At 42.9% G+C, this 12,738-nt stretch overlaps 1 protein-coding gene and 1 long non-coding RNA gene across 51 annotated transcripts in view; one reads left to right on the top strand and one right to left on the bottom strand.

The window, feature by feature from the left end:
• Window positions 1-9,934, top strand: part of EPB41 (erythrocyte membrane protein band 4.1) — a 159,187-nt gene extending 149,253 nt beyond the window's left edge. For all 50 annotated transcript variants that reach the window (XM_065576711.1, XM_065576707.1, XM_065576698.1 and 47 more), the window contains 2 exons: window positions 2,467-2,574; window positions 5,343-9,934. In XM_065576711.1, coding sequence (XP_065432783.1) covers window positions 2,467-2,565 — 99 coding nt within the window. In that variant the 3' untranslated portion in view covers window positions 2,566-2,574; window positions 5,343-9,934. The remainder of the gene's footprint in view (window positions 1-2,466; window positions 2,575-5,342) is intronic.
• The window catches only part of LOC135977216 (uncharacterized), a 28,215-nt gene continuing 17,888 nt past the window's right edge, over window positions 2,412-12,738 (bottom strand). The window contains exon 2 of the long non-coding RNA XR_010594544.1: window positions 2,412-3,885. This is a non-coding gene — a long non-coding RNA (uncharacterized LOC135977216). The remainder of the gene's footprint in view (window positions 3,886-12,738) is intronic.

The raw sequence follows: 12,738 nt of genomic DNA, 5'->3' as shown, positions 1-12,738 counted from the left end.
TGGAGTAATTATTTATACAGCATTGAAAAGTGTCCTATGTACTCCAGACACTAATCACTGCACAGTTCTGGTGTATATTAGTCAGTGCTTTTAGAAGCACATGCCATAGGGCAATTATTGTTTAGGACAGCCCCAAATCATGTCAGCATGCATCAGCTAAGCTCTTAGACTCTTTCCAAATATTTCAATACAGGTGGTTCTGTGATTTAATTCCCAAATGATTCTTTCTTGCCAGTCATTCAAGCCCCATTATGTGTCGTTCTCACACAGCATTCTGAATGGAGAAGTTAACACACCTAAGCAAATTCATCCCTAACTTTTTTCAAAATTAACATGCCCATGAATGTCTGTGAGGCCGTCCTGTTGAGGTCTTTCCATTTGTACAACCGCCTCCAGCATTCTAAGATGGTCATGCCTCTGTCATTGAGTGTTTATCCCACTTAACTAATCTCATTCAGCCTGAACTAGTATTTGTTCCTGTACAATTTATGGTTCTTATTTTACATGCTACAAAACCATAGTCTCATTGGGGTGGAATCATTTAGTCCTAAATCAGACAATAATCAACAACTACATTTTAATCTTCAGAGATCTGGGATGTGACTCTTCAATATACTTCCTGCATTGAAATTTGTTCCAGTTGTCACAAAGCAATCTGTTGTAGAACCTGGTTTTGAGAGTTTGAGACCCAAATACCTATCTTCAGCAGCAAATCTGGTTGTTCTTTGTTTTATTCAGATTTTGTCTTTATGCTTCAGTGTGCATCTTATTTAGATTAACTTCAGTTTTTCCATTCACCAACGTTTTCATTTGAGAAACTGGCTTTACTAGTTAATATCCACTGTTTTTTGCAAATTTAAGACTTTCTCCCAATCATCTTACATAGGCCAGACTTTCTGTTGTTCTACAAGTGTCTCTAATCTGTTAATTCTTCTCATTCATGACAACTTTATTGCAAAGGCCCGTAACAATGGACTCACTTGGCAACTGGCTTCTTGTAAAGCAAATGTGCTTTTCCCGATTGGATGGATCACAATCTGATCGACTTTGGCAGCTTCTATTTCTTTGTATTAGAACGTACTGTACATCTCTAATGCCTCTGAACTTCCGCCTTTCCCCCCCTCTTCTCCCCCCTCCAAAAAAAATAATAATAATAATGCAGGACATTCACCCTGCAATGCCACTTGCTTCCAGGAAGACTTGAAAGCACTGCAACTTCCACAGATAGTTCTCTGCTTAGTTTCTTTCTAGACTGAGAGATTCAAGTGGCTTCATTTGCTCCATTTTTGCCAAAGCTAAGTAGTCTTCTGACAGCATAATAAAGGTGTGACATAAATGCATGTAAAACTGTTCATTTCCTGGACACAGGCAACAAAATCTGAATGAAAACAAATAGCAACCCGATTTGCTGCTGAAGATAGGTATTTGGATCTCAAAACCAGGTTCTACAACAGATTGGTTTGTGACAACTGGAACAAATTTCAATGCAGGAAGTATATTGAAGAATCACATCCCAGATCTCTGAAGATCGAAATGTAGTTGTTGATTATCTGCTGATTTAGGATTAAATGATTCCACCTCAATGAGACTATGGTTTTGTAGCATGTAAAATAAGAACCATAAATTGTACAGGAACAAATACTAGTTCAGGCTGAATGAGATTAGTTAGGTGAGATAAACACTCAATGACAAAGGCATGACCGTCCAATAATTCCAGTTTTTATGTAATTTTCTAGCGTGCTGTGAAGATGATGGCGGCTACAGTAAATGGGCAATACTGCTGCTATTGGTATTGTAATGGTGTCAAGAGATCAGTAGGAGTGGGGCACCTCTCTGTGCTATGTAGACATGGTATCTTCCCTGAAGAGCTTCCGAAACTACATAGACAGGGAAGACGTAGTAAGGTGGAAAGAGACACAACATGCAAACAAAGTAGTGGTTGATGGCTGGAGGAAGAAACAAGGGTGGTTGTGTGGTGATTCATATTCGTTAGTGGAGAGCAAGAGTGTGAGTTAGTGCGAATCTAGACCAACAACTCAACTGAATGCAAATTGCAAAAGCATCCCCTGTTTGTGGTTTCATACATAAAATAATGTTATCATCCTTGTAAGGTGGGAAGGTAGCAACAATGAAGTCAGCTAGCAGTGGAATTTCCTGGAGCTAAGGCTCTTTACACCCTCAGGCGACTGCCAACTGGACCTGCTGTCCCAGATTGGCTCCCCTCTGGTCTGGGTGGGAGTGGCTGGCAGGCCTGCTGCCCTCCCCCTGCTGCTCAAGGCTGCAGCCACTAGGTGAAATCCTGCCTCCACTGAAATGAATGGGAGTTTTGCCATGGACATCAGTGAGGCCAGGATTTCACCCAGTGTCTGGTCTGGTGACATGGGAGAGACTGCAGTGAAATTCACTTTCAACTGTTTGGCTGTATGCAGCCCAAAGTGCTTCTCTGAAGAGATGTTTCTTTCTCAGGTTCTAGTACAGGCCATCAAAGAAGCAAAAGAGCAGCACCCGGACATGTCGGTGACCAAGGTCGTTGTCCACCAGGAGACCGAGATTGCTGAAGAATAGCAAGGCCAGGTAAGCCGGTAGAAATGTGTGTTCTGACCCACAAGTTCTGGAAGCATTGGAGGAGGGAACACCTAAAGCCAGAGAGGACCAGTCATCACGAGTCCATGAAAAATGTATCAGGGCCTTTTAGGTTTCTCTTGGAATCTCAGTATTTTGAATGTGATCTAGCAAGGCATTTCTTGTAACTCTAGAAGCAGAAGATGCCCAGATATGTTGATTTGCATAGCACTTCAAGTATCAAGGTGTCTTACAGACCTAAGCTACAATAGAACCTCCCTGGTTGGAAGCCCCAAGAAGCACCTCTTTCAATACCAGTACAGAGAAAAAAGTGTTTATTTTGTGCACTGGCATCCTGTATCTCTGGATCTTTGCATTTTCTTTTTAAAACACAGAACAGGAAAATGCTTGTCATATGTAAGACTACTTTTAACTTCAGCTGATTAGATTTCAGGCTGATGCTGTGGGAGCAGGGTTTCAAATCTTTGGGGACAAAAAGGGGAAAAACAACCAGTGTGAATTTTAGGAACTGTTGTATTGCAGAAATCATTTCGATAGATGCCAAATTCAAGCAGGTGAAGGCTACCCCATTACCCCAGCTTAGTTCACGAGAGTAAGGATAGCTCAGTGGTTTAAGCATTAGCCTGCTAAGCACAGGGTTGTGAGTTCAATCCTTGAGAGGGCCACTCAGGGATCTAGGGCAAAATCGCTACCCCATTAGTTATCTATAAGTAGAGACACTAACTCAGTAGAAATACATTGGACTAAAATGTCTGTGGGACAGAATGAAGATACTAATTTTTTTTTTAAATAGGAAGGCTGGCATGTATACTACAACCATCTTAGAACAGGAAATGATAATCAACTTTTGTTTCAAATGAAGCAACAGGTTAATTTGGGTAGGCTGGATGCAGTTAACCAACTTGGAATTTGGCCAGTCCTGTGTCCACACGACAGCAGCATGGCTGTATTAACAGCTGATTAGTTGTGCTTACTCAAGAGTTAGCCTATAGCTCTGGTCTTGCCAGCCAACTTGTGCTGCTACAAATGATGCAGAGTTTAGATATAACCTGAGTGAACTTTGCAGTGAAGGCAATTGCTTAGATGTTTGCAAGAAGTTTCATCTATGACCATGGATGATCAGAATCTCCGTTTTACTTTGTATCCAGCATCTCCAACACCACATTACTTGGACATTGCTTTAGTACTTGCTCAGAAGGAAAAGACAAGGGTGTTAAATATGAACCCCTACCTCACCACTCACTAAATTGCCAACATCACTTCCTGCAGCTCCTGGCTTTTTCCCTCGAGGACTGTCCAAGCCTGTGAGAAATCAGAATGAATAACACAACTATACCAATTTTATTGTATTAGCATAACCTAATTAAAACCAGGTACTGTCATTTTTCTGTTTTGATAACAGCCAAACTCGGGTGAAATTCCCTGCCCTTGTCTATGTAAACAAAAGCTTGATGACACTGATAATTCTAGAGCCCTATATAGAAAAAGCGTCATTGCAGCATATTTACCTGTAATGACTATCTCTCTCCCCCCGTCTTTCTGTCTTGATAACATTATGCAGTGCGGAAGAACAAGCGACCACAGACTGATGTTTACCCCTTGACTAAAATTAGGAACTCTGAGTCTGTCTGCACTAGGAAAAGCAGCAGTCTGACAATGTCAAGAAGAGGTGCTTTCTGGGTCTCCTCCCCTCTCCGCAATATTAAAATGGTGGTACGCACAAGGAGCAGGGGTGTCTCTGCTCGCTGCAGTGGCACATGTTCTTTGAGCTACAGTAGCTGTGAAAAGGGTCAGAGTTCAACATCACTTGACGAGGAAGTTGTGCAGGAGCATTTTAATGGTAGAACCAATGGGGAGCCCCACTCCTCAGGTCTGGAAGTGGAAGTGCTTCTTCCCCTTCACCCCAGGCTCTGTTATCTGCAGCTGTGAATGAGGGGTTATGGGATGGGCTGTATCCCAGCACTAGCCCTGAGGCCAAAGATTGATAAATAGTTCTCCTCTGCTTTAGTAGTAAATCTGCTTATTTTCCTAATCTAGCAAAGACCCCAAAACTTGAGTTAAGGTTGCTGTGATCTGCTATGACCTCAGTATCTAGCTTTTCAGTTTAGTCGTTTGGAAACAATAGTAACTGTTTAAAGCCGCTTTAAGAACCCATAAAGGCAGCAGCATTGTCTAGCAAACATTTTATTCCTAGAGCTGTGCTCCGCATCTGTTATATTGGTGCACCAACATGTTTTGGCCAGATAGCATGCTAGATAAAGTATAATTGAACAGTCCACGTGTGTTTGATCCATTCAAAACAAAAAGTGTGTGGATGAGAGTTAGGGAGAGGATGAATATGGGAGCAGTGGAGAGATCACTACAAGACAATTTTAAAAAGCCAAATTTGGTAGGAGGAAAATCCCATTGACTGCCTATCTTTCAAACCTTCATGCTGAAAGTCAAGTACCTGTCTCCTGTTTAGGCTCCTAAATAAAATTATTCTGCTTTTTCAAAAGTGCTGCGCATGCACATTTTTCATTGGCTTCTTCATTGGGATTTGTGGGTGTTTGGGGCTTCTGAAAAATCAGGGCACTTATTTAGGGTCTTGACTTTAGACACATGGTGGGAAATTATGGTCAATGCTTTAAGGATCTGAGTATTGGGAGCAAGGGGGAAAGCACCTTGTGAAGCTGGTGGTGTTAAAATGCCCCTCACTGGGTGCCACTGGGAGTGTTTCCATAGGAAGCTGGCAACTTACCCTAACCTTGTCTTTTTAGGAGATGTTTCTCCCTGCCTGAGAGAACGCCAGAAAGGGAGGAGAGAGCGGTAGGGGAAAAACGGCAGAGAAACTACCTGGAGCACAAAGACCACAGATTTACAAGCTTTGCTGTCAATAACTGAACATTCATATCACTAGGAGTTACGCTTTGACATTTACTTGGGATTTTCCAGAATATAGTGGATCCTTTTGAATATTTTTATATTGTAAAACAGTATGCCATACTTCTCACTGTACTGAATGTTTTTTTTTTTTAAATAGGTTTTCAGTTTTGCATTCCCTCATGCATAGCCTCCATAGGTCCTCACAAAAGGGTTGGTTCTTAAGTCTTATTCCTTCAGATATACTGGGGTTAAGCCACGCTCATGCATATCTTAGAAACTGCACCTTAGAATAACAGCTGTTTGAAAACCCTAGTGATTGATGGGGCCTTCTGCCAGAAGAATCAGTTTACTTAGATGTCCGTGTGGCATTTCTACTTGCCTCTTGCGATTGGCTCTAGATATTTCCAGAAAACTCCAAGTCTCACTACCCAAGTGTTTCTATACCTTTACTCTGCATTTCCTTGCTTTTATGGGTTTTGGTCCCTTGATGTTGTTTGAACATAGTGTGTGTGGGGGGAGGGGGGTGGGGTTGTGGTGTAATATTCACACATTTCAGTAGTTGGCTAGATTAAGGAATACTGGAAGTTGCTTCACATCTCTCTTATACTGTGAATTCTAGAGCATTAAGAGAACTGTGACAGGGCACTACCCCTTCCTGCTCCTCAGAGACTGCATTTCTACTGAATGCTACCTACCTATTTTTGCTTTCTAGATGCCATTTAAATAAGTCTATTGAAGTGTGTGGTTAAGGGGTTTGGGCTCTGAATGCTATATGGTAGGCTATGCATTATTCTCAATAGTTGATTTCTCAGTGTCAGACTTTTATTTGTTTAATTTTTCAATAAGTTTGTAAATCATGTTTTTTCCAGTACTATTTAAAGCTAAGCACATTACCCACAAATCAGGGCAGGGTGTGTGTGTGTGTGTGTGTGTGTGTGTGTGTGTGTGTGTGTGTGTGTGTGTGTGTGTGTAATCTTAACTTAATTTAAAATCATCTCTTAGACACTCTCACCTTCCTAGACATGTAAGCTCAATTTGGGCTGGCAGTCCAAGACATAATCACAGCTGTAGATTATAGCAACCAGTGGGAACAAAGTCAAACCATTTGGAAAGATCACTGGCATTCCCCTCTCTACATAAATTAAGGTTCTGTAGTACACTGGCTCCGTCACTGCCATGCTGCAATGAAACACCAGGGCCAGAGCAGGCTGCAGTTTTCAGCTTCTGGATGATGGTGCATTCAGGTCTATAATGACAGCTCCCAGCTGCTGTTTTTAAAACATCCCATGTATTTTACCAAAAAAGCACTGAAAGTATTTTTCTAGATACTCCTGTCATATCCACTATAGCAGCTTATGGCATACTTAATAGAGGTTGGGTGTGGGTTTTTTTTTAATTGTAATCATTTTTAAAGTATTTTTAGGGAGAATGTGTGTGAATGGAATTTTCTACCTGGAGATGATCCATAAATTTGTAAGGTGACCACTGTGGTGTTAATCATGACTTTCAAAATGAGAGCGTCATGCTTTTATGGGGGTAGGACATACCTCCTTTCATGACAGCAGCAGTCGATCACCACCCCCTGTTTGGATTTAATAGAAACCTCTTAATCATGCCCTGGTTTTTCTTTCCAGCAATATTTTAAAGTTTTGTAATGAATAGAATTGTGAGCAATATTTTTTTAAAGATAGGGCTTTGACGCTGTAATTCTGTATCTGATGTGGCACACCTCTAGCTGTGAGGGAAAGAGCCCTTTGCTGCTAAGCTACATTCCAGGATGAGAAGAAACGGGCAGTAAGTGCTTCACTTAAAGTTTGACAATGTTGTTTTTTTTGTTGGTTTTTTTTTTTTTTTTTAAAGAGGTAGAAGACTGAGCTAGACTCAATGACTTACTATTTGGTTGAAAATGGTCTTTAAATGGCGTTGTCTTGTAATTAAAATTTCACCCCACCTTAAAGTAAGTTGTTAGTATTGGCTGGAGACGCTGTCTTTGAAAGGATTATGGAGCTGCTTGAATACTGGGGTAGTTGTCAGCATCTTGCTTCCTGTGAAGGCAGCAGTTTTGCGGGAATGCTCCTTTACCTCCCGTAGGCAGACATTTAAATGTGCAATTAGCTAGTGAACTGCAATTTAGACCCCCGTTCAGTCCCTCGGCTGCACCCTTTGGCTGACAAACCTGGTTTCCTGCTCTGGGTGGAACCGTGTGGTCTTTAGACTGGAGCTCCAGGCCCCCTGTTTACCAACCACAAAAATCTGACAGGCCCAACTGGATTGGGCACCTATGAGGCAGTTTCCTCACAGAATAAGCTTGCAGTGACAGTTTTGTCAAAACAAAGCATTTCACTCATTCATCCACCCAGAAGGCACATAGTGCAGAGGGTTAGTCAGAGGCCTATATGCATGAGTCAACCTCTCTAACCATAGCTTAGGTAGGGCCATTTTATTCCAGCCCCTGCTCCTGAATCTGAGGGTTCGTTTGCAGCTCCACAGCCCTTTTCAGTCTGCTGCCAAACCTTTCTCCCCCTCCCTGGGGCAAATCGTACAACTGGCCACTATCTTACTAAGGCTGAGGAGAGAGGGATAAAAACATCTCTGTAGCTTTGCTGGCACCTGCTGGGTACAACTAATAATCTGGCAGTTGTGGTGGAGCATTTGCTGGGATGCTCCTTATCTAGGTCATTGTTTCGCCTTTCCTGTTTGGTTGCTCTGACATGCTATTGCAAGCAGTATGCACGCTATTCATAAAAAGTTTCCCAGTTCTGCACAGCTGGCTTCATGGGACTTTTAGAGCTACCAAATGTTTAATCTGCCCCTAGCACTTAAAGGCATTTGGTGGCTGTTTAGATATGCTACTTTAACTAGTGAAGGAAGTACTAAGGACCTTGACACAGCTGTAACTTAGTTCACATCCAACCTTGTTCAATAAAGCCGTGGCAGCACAAAGTTTGATCTTATTAAAAACAAAACAAAACTCTTCCTAAGGAACAGAGATCTTGACTTGTCTAAGATCCAGAGGAGTTTCTTGTTGGTGAGAAGTTTTTCCCTTCCCAAACAATGGCACAAGCATTTCCTACATGTTACAGGCTTCTGCCTTTGCAAGAAAACCCCTTCTTAAAAAGGGACAAGACGTAGAATAGTGTAACTTTTAGATAGCTGTGCTGCTCAGGTTCCCTTGATAGCATTAAGCGCGCTTGTTTCTTCTGTTCACCCTCTGATATTATATGTCAGTGCTATCTTCATGGGACAAAACACAGTGCAAACCAAACTGGCTTCTGAAGACAGGCAAAACTTTTTCCCTTGGGCACTGTTGACCTTTCAGGAGCTTGTTGCCTAATCCCAGTAGGGATTCCTAGCTGCCACACCCACGCAACCCCAGCACACTTCTGAGGGACAAGTTTTTATAAGCAGAAGGTTCTCCTAGTCCAGATCTTGGAGAGGAGTAGGGGTTGCCACTGGAACTGCTCCTACTAAAGCAGTTGGGCTTTTCATAGAGAGACAGGGAAGAAAATAGTAGCAGTAGGTAGAGCAAATCTTACTAAAAGCTAACTACACCTCTACCCCGATAGAACGCTGTCCTCGGGAGCCAAAAACATCTTACTGCGTTGTAGGTGAAACGGCATTATATCAAACTTGCTTTGATCCACCGGAGTGCGCAGCCGCCGCCCCCTCCCCCGTGCACTGCTTTACCACATAATATCTGAATTCATGTTATATTGTGGTAGAGGTGTAAATTAACTTCTACCTTTGCAAAACTGCCTGTGCCCCATCCCACTTTTCCTCCTACAATGAGTTGATCAGATTGAGTTTTAAAATTTGGTCCACCCTGAACTGTGAATTTCCAGGGACCAGCGCTGCTCATGTCAATGTAACATATGAACAAGGTCTGTATTTATAAGATATGAATGTTCTCAGCTATTCCCAGTCCAAGAGGTAAGCCAGAGACTGGCTTGATTGTATAGTATACACTTTACGGAAGCTATTTATATATGAATGAATGTATAGAAAGGAAGGCAGGAGAAGCAAGACCTCTGATTAATTAAACTGGAAAGGCAGCTTTGGTTTCCAGACTGCAATCTCCAAGCAATACAGCTCTATTAAAGGACTGACTGAGTTCTGATTTTAGTAAACTGTAGTTTGCTGATTTCATACAATGTACAATTAACTTAGAGATGTTAGTGTCCCAACCGTGGGGTTTTTTACAAGTTTAATCAAAATTTAGTTGCAAATATGAAGGAGCTTTGTACATTTTTTTAAGACAATTGTGAATTGTCTAGAATAGCTGTTTACATCTTTTCTTTACAACAAATAGGAAATATCACAACAGACTTAAAACTGGCAAATCTTTATAGAGTGAATAGTAAATGACAGGAGCTGTTATTTTGGACTTTTGTAGTAATTCAAAGGGAAAGTTGCTGTAGTGTTTAGACAGACCTAAGTGTTCAATATTGTTTCTTGTATTGCATTTTTCAATAAATTTTCAAACTACTGCATTCTTGTCTTTTTAAAAAAGAAAAAAAACTTCCCTTGTCCAGCTCACTCAGGGTTTGTCTGCATGGGGAGTTATTCTGAATTTGGAATGGCTACTTCACTCCCTGGGCAGATGCTCTTATTCCAGAATAGGCACATCCAGCTATGGACTTAATCTGCCTTCAGTTCCTATTCTGGCTCAACTTTCATGAGTATAGACAAGGCCTTTTTGAGCTAGCAAAGATATATTTGCTGATTTCACCCTACAAGCTTCAATTATGAAGAATCTCAAAGTAAAATCCTGTTACTGTGAACACCAGCTCTGAAGCCTTCCTCCGAGTCCCTGCATTCTGTGTGACCACAGTGGTACTCCAGAATAAGTCTGGGATAAAGTTTTCAAGAGTGCCTAAGTGACTCTTGGATGCCTAACTCACTTTCTGAAAATGGGACTAAGGCCTGCTCTACACTAAAGTTAGGTTGACTCAGCTACTTTCACTCAGGGGTGTGAAAAATCCACACCCTGACTGAGGTAATGAAGCTGACTTAACCTCTGGTGTAGACAGCATTAAATTGGCAGAAGAATTCTTCTATTGACCTAGCTACTGCCTCTCAGGAAGGCAGATTAACTACAGCTGCAGCACTTCAAATGTAGACAATCCTGTAACCTCTCAGGAACACTTACTATATTGCAGTGAAATCCTGTTGGGCTTGGGGCAAATGGAAATCCTCCCCCTCAGAGCTTTGAAGCAACACTTCCAAGATAAGCGTCTCCTGCCTCTTCGTCTTACCTCTCTGGTCTCTCATTCCCTATGATTGAACAGGGGAAAAGAAAGGGATTCCTGGGCCAGCTAGCAACACTAGGCCCTGACCTGCTGATGGTAGAGTGAGTTACACCAGTTCTCTGACAGTACAAGTATGTTTCTTCAGGTGGAGCGGGGAGGAAGAAAACTGGAAGCAGAGTTCAGTAGACGTGCCATTGCATCTCTCTGAAGGATGCTGAGACTTTACTGATGAACCCTTTCAGGCTTTCCTGCATTTGCAGCTTTGCCTGCAGTTCAGGAAAATGACCACTAGAGTACTCCACAACTCTGCAGTAGTGTCTGCTCTCATCAACCTCCACTTTTAATTGATTTGCTTGTGCTTTGTTGAACCCGCTAAAGCCTCCTGCAGTGATTTTTGAAGGCCTGTCCCGCTGGACACAAGGGGGAAAATTTTCCACAGCACCTAAGTGACTTAGAACTTTACATCCAGTCTTCAAGAGTGACTTGCGCACTGTGGGAAATTTTACTCAAATAGCCCCAGAGCACCAATCCACTGAACACAAGCCAGTCTACGCTAGCTGCATAAGGTTTCAGTATACATGGTTTATTCCTAACCACACCCTGTTCAGAGGACCTCTGGTAGACCTCATTCACTCCCTAGAGCTAGGAGAATAGGGGTTTTTTGGCCATGCTTGCATCTATACTGGGCCTTTGCCCTTTTGGTATTAGCCACCACTCCTGATTAGGCTGGGATTGCATATCAACTCTGCCTGTTACAGGACCCCCAACGGATTGCTTGTTACCAGCAGAGAGCTTCTGGATGAAGACCCTGTCAGATGGGAGTGACCCTCTTGTAGGGAAGAGGAATGAAGAGAAGGCAACAGTCATATAGAGGTTTACTAAATCACTACTCCCTGATGCAGTATTCTTGGGAATAGGGGTAAGGAAGTCCAGCTGGCATGGATGGGGAAAGGCAGCCACGAACCACCCTAGTACACTGGACCGAGCTTTATCCAAACCAGAGGCAAGAGCCAAGAATGGAACCTAGCAATCCTGATGACTCCATGCTCTGCTCCAACTACTTCCACACTGCACATGTGCTCACTAGCTGTTCTCTTGCCTGTGCCAGAGGGAGAACCGTTACACACCACAATAGTGCCTGCAGCACATTTGGGAGCGACTGCATTCAGCAACAAGAAGGGTAAGGTGAGATTTACTGTGGAAGCCGGTTAGTTTAATTCTAATACTGGCTTCAGCTAGGAGGGAGAGCAGGACATAGAGATAAATTTTGACATTGCATTTCTAGGATGAAGTAAGGTTCAGTCGCTTCTGCTTCTAGTTCCCCACTGCAGTGTGTTGTACCTTCCTCTCCAGCATGTGGTTACGGGATGTTAGCAAGGTACAAGATACTGGATGAGATGGAATACTTAGACCATTGAGCTGGTAGGTTAACAGGTGACTGGGACTGTGCCAGTAGAAGCTGGTTCTGCTCCAGTCTACCCCTTCCCCTTGGAGTTGTGGGCAGCTCTGCTGGAGAATGATAGATGTTATGAGCCAGATTAATTGTACCATCACAGCTTTTTCAGTTTCCTTTGTGCCAGGCCTGCCACAGCCCAGGCAGCTGTTCTCCTGCCCTTGGCACCCGTCTGTGTTCTCCAGCGCAGCTGCTCCAAGTTGTAGACAAGAATGCTGAAAGGATCAAATTAATGATGCAACAAGTCTGGCACATTTGTTTCATCTGTGCACCCAGCCGGAGTCCTTGCTGCTCATTTGTGATGAATTCCCTGCTCTCTCATGGCAGAGCGGCAGGGCTTAGCAGAACCACACAGCCACACATGAGCTGCCCTTTCCTGCTCTGAACTAGAGTGTATGCACACCAGACTATAGCGCTGCCGCTCAGCCCTTCAGTTCCCTGAGACTGTGGGCTCCCCACAGTCTGGTGTGAAAGAAATTAAAAGGGCTTTCCCGAGATCATCCTGTGACTTGGGGTACGTCTTCACTACCTGCCATGTTGGCGGGTAGTAATCGATTTATCCGGGATAGATATATCACGTCTCGTTAA

The sequence above is a fragment of the Chrysemys picta genome, chromosome 23, assembly GCF_011386835.1.
Source record: "Chrysemys picta bellii isolate R12L10 chromosome 23, ASM1138683v2, whole genome shotgun sequence".
NCBI lineage: Eukaryota > Metazoa > Chordata > Testudines > Emydidae > Chrysemys > Chrysemys picta.
The sequence above is the reverse complement of the archived record's forward strand: the minus strand, read 5'-3'. Positions and strand labels throughout refer to the sequence as shown.